This window comes from Etheostoma cragini, chromosome 1 (genome assembly GCF_013103735.1).
Source record: "Etheostoma cragini isolate CJK2018 chromosome 1, CSU_Ecrag_1.0, whole genome shotgun sequence".
NCBI lineage: Eukaryota > Metazoa > Chordata > Actinopteri > Perciformes > Percidae > Etheostoma > Etheostoma cragini.
The window spans coordinates 29,765,808-29,777,319 of record NC_048407.1 but is presented as its reverse complement, the minus strand read 5'-3'; the positions used below and the strand labels follow the sequence as shown (position 1 = coordinate 29,777,319).

The 11,512-nt window shown below is 41.6% G+C and overlaps 1 protein-coding gene across 2 annotated transcripts in view; it reads left to right on the top strand.

Annotated features, from left to right (window-relative positions):
* Positions 1–11,299, top strand: part of LOC117945672 (AT-rich interactive domain-containing protein 3B-like) — a 58,542-nt gene extending 47,243 nt beyond the window's left edge. For both annotated transcript variants that reach the window (XM_034873316.1, XM_034873307.1), the window contains exons 5-9: positions 886–1,069; positions 2,963–3,222; positions 5,983–6,258; positions 6,674–6,766; positions 7,008–11,299. In XM_034873316.1, coding sequence (XP_034729207.1) covers positions 886–1,069; positions 2,963–3,222; positions 5,983–6,258; positions 6,674–6,766; positions 7,008–7,183 — 989 coding nt within the window. In that variant the 3' untranslated portion in view covers positions 7,184–11,299. The remainder of the gene's footprint in view (positions 1–885; positions 1,070–2,962; positions 3,223–5,982; positions 6,259–6,673; positions 6,767–7,007) is intronic.
* The last annotated feature ends 213 nt before the right edge of the window (positions 11,300–11,512 follow it).

The following is an 11,512-nucleotide window of genomic DNA, read 5'->3' as shown; positions in this document are numbered from 1 at the left end:
CCACCCACCGCTGCCCATGGATTAGCAAATCGTCGCAATCCTCAGTCCCCTCCTCCCGCTTCATGCTTACACTGTTGCGCATTGCACTTTTTGATTCTGTTGCAGACTGCTAACCAACCCTTCCTTCCTCCTCTTTGATGCTCCCTGCAAGCCTCACTGCAGATAATCTGTTGACAAGATTAATGCATCTGTATCAAAAGTCTAGGGCCGCTTTACTTTGTGTTTTTTGCAATCCCTTTTTCCAGGTCAAGACAGATTGCCTTAACTGGGCTATTATGTTGTCATGGCAAATTGAACAGGCGTGCCGGCAACAGGCCTGGCACCTTTGTCTTACTAGCATCCTGTCACCACTTAGATCAGTATCTAGAGGTCTAAAATGATTCTGGGTGTTTCAGCACTGATTAGTGGATGGATGAATGTAAAATTTAGAATTAATCCTGCTTTGGGGCGCCTTAGCTAGCTCACCTGGTTGAGGGTGGTGCACCCCATGTACAAAGGTTCGGTCTCCAACGCAGCGACCGCAGGTTGGAGTCCAACCTTTGGCCCTTTGCTGCTTGTCATTCACCCTCTCTCCCCCATTTCATGTCTTAAACTGTCCTGTCAAATTAAGGCTTAAAGATCTCCAAAAATAATATTTTTCACTATAGCAGCTTTAAATATATGTTCTGTAATGTCTCAGCAGAGAGTAGAGAAATTGTCTGCATTATGGGTTCCATTCCCGTTGGGATTGTCTGTTTAAAAATGCATGCACATGTGATACACAAATGCACTTTGAAGTACATTCATCCACCATAAAGCATTCATTGTGCGCCACTAAGCTATTCCGATTCAGATGTATGATATATAGTGTATTGATTTATTTTATGGTTTTCCTCTCCTCCATAGGAACCCCAGTCAATCGGATCCCCATCATGGCCAAGCAGGTCCTGGATCTGTATATGCTGTACAAGCTGGTGACAGAAAAGGGAGGTCTGGTGGAGGTTATCAACAAAAAGATCTGGAGAGAAATCACTAAGGGACTCAACCTGCCTACCTCCATCACCAGTGCAGCTTTCACCCTGCGCACACAGTAAGTCTCTGCATCTGTGTCACAAAACACACAATTCATTTCATTGGCTATAGTAGCTATACATTGACCCAGTCTCTTTAATGTTAATCCTATGTAAACTCTAATTTAATTTATGGGAACTAAATAAAGAATCTCAAGTATGTGACTTCTCATCTGGAAACAAACCTTTCCTTTTTCTATGAATATGTGTGGGTGTGTGTGTGTGTGTGAAGTAGACCATGTGGATTTTTGTTTGTGGTATGAGTATGGATGTCAATATTAACCCGTGCCTGTGTATTTATACACATGCGGGTTTGTTTCCTACACCAGGCTACCTTCCCTCTTCACATTCAATCCCTCCGTCCATTACATCTCACATAGCGGCCATTGACTTCCATTGATTTTATTGATGTGATTTGGGTCAGAGTTCACAATGTCTAAGGTGAGGTTTTACTGACAGATTGTACGCCAAGCAATGACTAAAATGCCCTTGCTATCTCCATGGAAGTCCTTCCATAGATGTAACACTGTGTCCACTAGCAGGGCGCCCTAATGAGCCTTTATGTATTTTTAATGTTGGTGGGCTGTTGTGTAGCATTGCTTTGCTAGCTTTATATAATGGACACTGCTCTTAGCTTCTTATTGATCTGTTACTCCACCCTTATGCAGTCAGCATGCACAACACTGTATGTTCATTTTACAGAATGCTCATATGGGAAAATACCAGAGCTGTGACTCAGGGGTAAGGGATAAGAGAAACAAACTTAACACTGCTAGATTTCTGCTGGGGAAACTCGATTTTTCACACTGGATATCCATATAACCAGGTGTGAATAAATGTTCAGGATTTACTTCAGACCAGGATATAAACCTCAACCTGAGAAAAAAAAAAAAAGAAGATGATTCTTCATAGCTGTGTATTTTTTATCCAAAATCAAATCCAAACACTGACTAAAACTGACTCTGACATCAACATAATTTAAGGTAGTCTTTACAAACTAATTAAACCATTTTTACACCTCAATTGGTAGACTATTTGTCCCTCTTTCATTCCTTCAACCAGCTTCTTTCAAAGGTCGGGGTAGTGATGTGTGCGCGTATCCAAAAACCTACTGATATCCAAGTCTTTGATAATGTTTAAAAGTAGATGTGTTTCTCTTTCTTATCAAGCCTTCAACCTTGCAAACTGTTGGCTGGTTGGTGTGTGTACAGCAACCATAGTAACACACAGAACTTAGCATAAGACTTAACTTGGCAGAAACTGTGGTAAAGGCCCAGATTGAGACGCATATTCTGAATGCGCTGTATACATGTTGAAAGAATGCCTCTAAACCTGAATAATACCAGAATATCCAACATGTCTTATTCTGAAAATGCTATATTTGGAAAAAGACCTCATTTTGAATATTCAACCAGATATGCTGTTTACATGACCTGTATCAATATTATTGTCATATTCGGAATAATAGTGGAATATTGGTGTCCATGTAAACTCAGTCATTGATCTACTTTAAACAAGACTACCTTGGTTCAGATATATGATTGGTTAGGTGAGAAATCAGTTTACATATTGGCTGAATGTAAAAAATAAAAATAAAAAAATGTACCTGTTTTTGTCCCATAAACCATTCAGTGTTCAGCTGGAAAACAAACATTTTGAAGGCAGAGATTACTATTCATGTTTTTTACCTGCCAACAGCCAGTATAATGTGCTTGTATATAATGTGCTAGTATAATGTATATTACAGTTGTCATGTCAAAACATCAAAAATACTTTTTGATATTGAATTGATTTGAACTGGTTAGGGTAATGTATTTTGAGCTTGATTGAGCTTATGCGTCAAAATGGTAATTTGAATGTTTTTGTGGTGATCTAATGTATTGCTCTGTGTATGTTTGTGTTCTTCTCTGAAGGTACATGAAATACCTGTACCCGTTTGAGTGCGAGAGGAAAGGCCTCAGCTCCCCAGGTGAGCTCCAGGCCGCCATCGACAGTAACCGGCGCGAGGGTCGTCGTCCAAGCTACAGCAGCAGCCTCTTCCGCTTCTCTCCCTCTCCCAGCACAGCTCCTCACATCCTCTCACCTCCCAAGATGCACCTTTCACATCTGGGGGCAGGGGCCTCAGGGGCCCTCAACGGCCTCCAGGCTTCACCAGGTCCCTCTATGAAGAAAGGTAGGAACCATAGAGTCGAAAACCACACATAAAAACCTTTGGTGGCATGACTAAAACCTCTAGCAACAGTAGAGACAGTAACCTCATTACTTACAAAAGTTTAACAAAACATAGTATAATCTTTTTTTTTTTTTTTTTTTTTTAGAAAATAATCACAAAGCGTCAAAGCAGCATAAAGAGGAGGCTAATCTTTATTTCAAAATTAAAAATGTGTGTAAACGTGAAGGGCAAAGGTTGTTGTGTGTTGCTGGAAAAAAACAAGCATATACGCTCAGAAACCTTTCTCTACATCTATAAGGTTGTATCAAACTGGGTAAATGTTTACTACTGACAAAGCAGCCTCTCTATACTGTTTGGATTGAACCGAAGGGTTTCACTTACAGATGTGCTGAGACTTTGGATGTATTTATGGGGAAATACTGCCCTCTGTCGCAGTTAAGAAAAACTGCACCTAGTCGAGGCATTGGATAAACACATTGATGAAACACTACAATGTGGGTCTAGTTTTAATACTTTAAGGAGGCTTTTTTCTCAGTATACAAAGCATTTAACAGACATTACATATAGGCTCTGATACTAGACCAAAATAATTTTCATCCGTGCACCTGTTCCTTTTTTGTCAAATGTGTGTGAATGTGTTTGCATGCGGGTGCATTGGTATGACAGTGTGTGCATGCAGGAATGTTGGTATGAGTGTGTTCTGTTACATTTGGGTATTGCATTCCCACAACAAGTCATGTTCCTTCCCTTCACTGTATCCCGCCGTGTTCGTGCGTGTGTCTGTCTGTGTGCGCATTGTTTTTTGTTTTTATATGCCCTTGTGAGTGTGTGCATGCCTGGATGTGTGTGTGTGTAGCCCATCCAGGTGTTTTAACAGTCCATGTGTGAAGCCATTTGGCCTCAGGCTGCTGAGAGCCCTCAGCTTTTCTACCGATTAATAACATGGTTCCCACGCTGGGGAGTACACTTTATGAACTTTGAAGCCTTTAGTCCACATCAGTAGGATCCTGTTGATAACTGTCATTACCTCGCTGTCTTAGTTGATGTCACTTTGACTCGACTGGAATGTGTCTATGTAGTCTATTACAACTTAAATCACTTGGAGTTCTTTTAAAAAAAGTAAAATTATGTAAATTAAGCTTCGGGGTCTTAACAGACAGCAACCTTTCATGTGCTAAAATCCTGCCTGAGGTCTGTTTTGTAGATGTTTAATTTTGCTACTTTAAAGAACTTTGGATTAAAATACGTTCTGACCGACATAAAAATGTCAATTGATTAGTGTTGAAATATTGCAATTCTCACATAGTAATTTGTGGTAGATAATGCATCCATTTAAAAAACGTACTTATCCTATACAGCATTGCACAGGCTGGACTACCCCAGCTTACGTTGGGCAAGAGTGCACCCTGCAACAGAGCGGACAAATAGACAACCATTCACCTTCACCCAATGTACACTCACCTAAAGGATTATTAGGAACACCATACTTATACTGTGTTTGACCCCCTTTTGCCTTCAGAGCTGCCTTAATCCTACGTGGCATTGATTCAACAAGGTGCTGAAAGCATTCTTTAGAAATGTTGGCCCATATTGATATGATTGCATCTTGCAGTTGATGGAGATTTGTGGGATGCACATCCAGGGCACGAAGCTCCCGTTCCACCACATCCCAAAGATGCTCTACTGGGTTGAGATCTGCTGACTGTGGGGGGTATTTTAGTACAGTGAACTCATTTCATGTTCGAGAAACCAATTTGAAATGATTCAAGCTTGGTGATATGGTGCATTATCCTGCTGGAAGTAGCCATCAGAGTATGGGTACATGGTGGCCATAAAGGGATGGACATGGTCAGGAACAATGCTCAGGTAGGCCGTGGCATTTAAACAATGCCCTAATAATTGGCACTAAGGGGCCTAAAGTACGCCAAGGAAACATCCCCCACACCATTACACCGCCACCACCAGCCTGCACAGTGGTAACAAGGCATAATGGATCCATGTTCTCATTCTGTTTACACCAAATTCTGACTCTACCATCTGAATGTCTCAACAGAAATCGAAACTCATCAGACCAGGCAACATTTTTCCCGTCTTCAACTGTCCAATTTTGGTGAGCTCTTGCAAATTGTAGCATCTTTTTCCTATTTGTAGTGGAGATGAGTGGTACCCGGTGGGATCTTCTGCTGTTGTAGCCTCAAGGTTGTGCGTGTTGGGGCTTCACAAATGCTTTGCTGCATACCTCGGTAGTAACGAGTGGTTATTTTAGTCAAAGTTGCTCTTCTATCAACTTGAATCAGTCGGCCCATTCTCCTCTGACCTCTAGCATCAACAAGGCATTTTCGCCCACGGGACTGCCGCATACTGGATGTTTTTCCCTTTTCACACCATTCTTTGTAAACCCTAGAAATGGTTGTGTGTGAAAATCCCAGTAACTGAGCGGATTGTGAAATGCTCAGACCGGCCCGTCTGGCACCAACAACCATGCCACGCTCAAAATTGCTTAAATCACCTTTCTTTCCATTCTGACATTCAGTTTGGAGTTCAGGAGATTGTCTTGACCTGGACCACACCCATAAATGCATTAAAGCAACTGCCATGTGATTGGTTGATTAGATAATTGCATTAATGAGAAATTGAACAGGTGTTCCTAATAATCCTTTAAGTGAGTGTACATGTCTACATTTATTTTCAGCCCTTGTAGATGAACTAATCGATCCATCACAATTCATCAAACAAACCCTTAGTTTCTTTCTCTTCCAGATGACCTGACCTCCTCTATCCTGGCAGCCAGACCCTCCATGGCACTGGCCCTAGGGCAGCAGCAGGTTGCTGGTTTGGCCAGAGCCGCCACGTTGGAGCAGCTGAGAGAAAAGCTGGAGACCAGTGGCGGAGGAGAGGGGCCAGAGAGGAAGATGGCCCGCATGGCAGAAGAGCAGCAGCGCCTGATGCAGCAAGCTTTCCAACACAACCTGCTGGCCATGGCTTCCCAAATGCCCATGAACCTGCGCCTGGGAGCCCCCACCATCACCACCAGAGGTCAGTGCTGCCACGTTTGTCAAAATACTGTTGAAAGCACGTGGAAATGATGTACTGTACGTTTAGTTTATTTCAATTGAGTCAAAAGAAGAACTTTGTATTAGGCAAGTTGCACTTTGCCTCAATTCTTTCAACAATGTCAAATTTCAAACTAAATTCTACAAATCAAATACATAAATATATACATACATAAAATGCTAAAACTTGATTGAATAAGTATTCAGCTCTTTTAAATTGGTAAATAGTTCATTTCAAATTGATAGTTATTCGGCAGGAATGTTTTTAAGCCTACCCTTTCAAGATAACTACATCTAAATATAACAAATATGCAAAATATGTTGTCACATGAATACACACACACACACACATATATACAGTGTATATATATAAACGGTATACATATTTGTTTCTTCAGATGAGAAGCAGCAGGACATGTCTCTGAGCATCTCAACCAATGGAAATGCCAGCATCACTGTCTCAGTGGAAGTCAATGGCACAATCTACTCAGGTTTGTATGGGGGAGGGGTTATTAAATATAATTGATAAATGGTAATACTGTGGGTGGGCGTGGAGCCCGTTCACGCTTGTGTCATGTTGATACACTGACAGAGTTGTTGTTGGGGGAGACATAAACTACGCACTATAGCTTGTAAGGCCTTATTTTTTGAAAATATTAAATCATTTGAGGACCTTGGGGTTACTTTGCCCTTGTAGTGATAAAGGCACCATGTCTTCCTTTTTTTTGACAGGAACCCTGTTTGCCCAGAAGTCTGGCGGGGGCCCCGCGTCTGCTGTATCAGCTGCTGCTGGAACCAGCACTAGCTTTAACTTCTCTGCACCCCTAGCTCAGACCCTCAGCCCCACGTCCTCCTCCTCCTCCAAGGGTCCCAGCTCGGCTGAGCCGGCCCCCAGCGGGTCCCCCTAGCTCAGGCTACCCTTTGTACCTGCTCCACAGGCCTCTCTTCCACCGGGAGGCCCAGCAAGAATATACAGTACAATGAGAAATTGATAAGAATAACAAACTGTTGCACAACAAATACCTCATCAACCCTGTCAACCTATTGGCTGTCCAATCATGAACACAAAGCCCAAGAATATTATATGACAGCATGTGCCCAAATGCACAGCTATGCATTTTATTCAACATACAAACGCATACACACACTACACTACAAACTCACACAATCGTACATATACAGGCACACAATCTACACATACACACTCGCGCGTTAATCCTAATGTACATGCTAAACACAATCAGCTCAGCCAAAACCCACTGACAGGTGTAGTCACAACTGAACTTGAAAAGTTTTTATCTTAGAACATTTTGTTTGTTTGTTGCCATTTTGTTTTGTTTTTTGATTTTTGTGTTTTTAGAATGATTTTGTTTTTAGTTTTTCTCTTTTTACATACCTCAAATCAAGTAACCTGCAGTGGTGTCTTTACCTCAGGAGCTGTAGTATATTTAACCTGAATCAACTTTATTTTTATATTCTTTTTGACCTAGTTGCAATCAGGGGAAGTCAAGTAACTCTCACCAGTGGAACCTCATGTACAGAGCACCCACCACTCCGTGGCCGGCCGCCAACCCGGGCCGCTCACGTTTCTCCAACACACTGTAGACTCTTGCTGAACTCAAACTGGTGAACGATCAGATGCTGTAGACCAGCAGAAACCTAATTTCATAACTCCGCCCTCAGTTCAGATCATGTTAAGTCCATTATATTGGTTGGAAGTTGAATGATGTATACACAAACCTCCCAATATGGACGGGATTTCTTGAAGCTGTAAACTCTCACTAGCAATGGATGGATTTTTAATGTCCAACTTTAAAATTATTTCAGGTTTGTACAAACACGTAGGGCACAAAGTTTGGGGAACAGCAACTCCAATCCACCCACAGCAGGCCGAGCAGACCCTGAGCTCATTTCTCGGCTCCTGTCTATGTTACATTGAGGTTGTACCGAATCAGGTGTGAGTTTGTTGTCCCCCATTTTGTTTGTGCATTCTTCTTCCAGCCGCAGCCATACAGCTGAATGTCAAACACATGGCATCATCGCCAATGCATAGTTCTCAGACGTCATACCGGCCTCTCTGCACTGGAGAGCGTCTCTCTCAGGAAGAAATGTGACACCTGTAAGGAATCGCCGTTAATTTAAAGAAAACGAAGGGATTCATACGTGAAGAATGCACAAGTCTACTTGACGGTTCAAGAATACCTCATCTGACTCTCTCAAAAGGAGAGCTACACTACTTACCTCATACAGCGCCAAAGCCATCAAGACTTGTCGCCACAACCCGTGATGGAAATCCTACCTGAACTGAAACTGACGTGAAGTACTGACACACTGCTGGTGGTTTCTGGGGACAAACAGAACCGGGGTGGGCTTGCTATCTCTCTCCTCCCGTGTTCACTTGTATTTTTTTGCTTGCTTCCAGTTCCCTTCTTTTCTTTTTCTTTTTTTCTTTTTTTTATTACCTCAAGTTGTTTTTTCAGGAAAGAGGAAAAGAATAGTTCCTCACTGACACGTATAGATTTGTACGATTGTCTAACCTTAAATTTGTCTGCGATACCTAAATCGCAGTCAATGCGCCTTTTTCTTCACGACAGCGGCAAAATGATATGCATGTGTACAATCATGTGACCAGTGTTTTAACACCCTAATCGCCTGGGTCACGTAAGCCTCTGGTTATTGCACAGCTAGATACCAAAGACTAGCCAGGTCGCTCCTCTTGATCTCTCGTACAATCCTGCCACACCTGCTGGGGTCCCGGCGAGGCAGTGTAAGGTCTCTTTTGGACTTCAAAAAAGAAAAGAAAAAAAGAACGTTGCATAATATCGCATTTATCTGCTTTTTGTGTTTTTTCTTAAAGCAAGTGAAAATCTGCAAGCGGTAAATTCCCTTGTTTCACATTTCACAGCATGACTTGATGATTGAAAAGTTACAATGGAAATAACTAATTTAGAACTGGATATAGGGACTCAAAATCTGATGACATGACATGTACAGCTATTGAACAGCTATTTAAGTTTTGTAATCCAGAACAGTAGCCCAGACGCTGTGCTATAGCTGATGTGCTATCTCCCTAATGTAACACTTTAGGCGCATGCCCTCTCCGCCACTGTGGACAGAGGCCCGCACGTCTGGCCCCTTTCTTAAAAAGCCCACTTTCTGATAATCCAGAAAACACTTGGATTATTCCTCCAATTGTAAGTCTTTTTTTTTTTTCTCCCTTTAAATCTTTTGCATTTTGAAATACAACAAAGGTTAACAATGAATTCTCTAGCTTTATCTGTTTTGAATGTGAGGCATTTTAATTGTTTAGAAACCTCTTTAAGCCCAGCGTGAGCCAAGGTGGGCAGCCTTGTTTCTTTTATTAGACTGTATTTTAGCCATTATGTGTCAGCTTTTGCAGTGCAGATCAGAGTTTAGGGTTTTAGGAGGGTGCCGAAATCCTTTTTATGTATCCTTCAGAATCCTGTATGACACACAACTGTATTGTATAAAGGTGAGAACTGTAGATGCTGCTTTTAAGTAGTTGCTGGTGAACTCCAGCCAGTGCAGTTTTTACTACTCAACTGGCTGGGAAAATGTCTCTTTTTAAGCTTAATCCTTTGGAGAGCAATTACTTTTTATTTTCACTTTTCAATTCAATCAGATACTAGACACCAATTGTCATACAACCTGTTGAGTTTTTGCTATTTATTTGTGTTTTTTTTTTTTTTTGTCCTGATGGACCTTGTTTTTAGTAACAGTTCAGCTTAATACATTAGGCTGTGATACTAAAACATTTTCTAGTTTCTAAGTCTTGTTTAATCTGCTTAGTCAGAGCAATGACTGTTTAGCGTAGCTTCACTGCCTGTGTGTGTGTGTGTGTGTGTGTGTGTGTGTGTGTGTGTGTGTGTGTGTGTGTGTGTGTGTGTGTGTGTGTGTGTGTGTGTGTGTGTGTGTGTGTGTGTGTGTGTGTGTGTGTGTGTGTGTGTGTGTGTGTGTGTGTGTGTGTGTGTGTGTGTGTGTGTGTGTGTGTGTGTGTGTGTGTGTGTGTGTGTGTGTGTGTGTGTTATATACAGTATGTGGTTGCTGTACCTACATACACTTGTAATACCATTCAGAATACTGCAGGTGGCGCCACATCTTATATTGCAGGAGGAGGGGAATTCTCAACATTTTTACCCACATCTTAACTTAAATGGGGGTAGTTCTCCAACATCAGCCTCATTGGCATCCATGGGAAAGGCCCATTAAAGCATTGAGGTCTGGCCATTCCCTTCTCTCTCCCAGCCACCTGACTTGCTGTGTGGATGCGTGGATGCGATGTGTTGTGCCTGTGAGCCTGCATCCCTGTATGTGTGTATGTGTGTGTGTTGTTTGTGCAACTATTAGAGACCGCCCCTACCTCGTCATACCACAATACCTCAGGGCAGTGGGCTGCAGTCCCTGTTGTGTTCGATAATGAAGCTGCGTTGAGGGACGAGTACAGACGGAAGCTGGGGTCACTTCGCCAAATGCAACGTCGGCATTGGTTTCGCATTTCCGGATTTGTGTCGTCAGTGACTGTATGCGAGGTCTCGTCACTCAGGAAGCTGTGAAGTTGGGAGTCTGCAGAGCGTTTCGTCTCTCAGATGATTTTGGAGTTAATTCAGTTTTAAATTGTTTAAAAACTAACATGATCTGTGTAAAAACAGGCGCATATGCAAATGGTTATCGAATACCTCATTTATCAATTTTATGTTTTTGGCTTGTACAATGCTCCGTATATAAATTCAACTGTGGGGTTTGTGCATATTTTTGTACTGTTATTATGGACATGGTAATAATTATATTACTGATATTATAGTTTTCTCTTTGATTAAAGCAAACAAAAAATAGGACAAACACATGAATGCTTGTAAAAACTGGTTTGTGCTGATTGTATTTAAGAGGAGCACTTTTCCAAAGTGGTTTTCACACATTCAGTTTTGTTCATATTAGTAATATAAAGATATGGTTCTCAGGGCTTTAAACTTGTATGTCATGATAAAGTTTTACTTTATATCTTATTCCCATGTGTGTTTCATTTCTAGTTCAGTGTGTGTGTATCCCACTCACATTTCAGAAGCATTTTCACATCCTCTCACGTAGCCTTGTGAGGCGAAACGATCACATTCATTTCCACATTTTTCAAAAAATCCACTGGCAGGTTTCTGTGTAAAAAGTTCAGTAAATTCTCTAAGAAGAATTACAACCTTATCATTGACATTTGTCAATTCTGT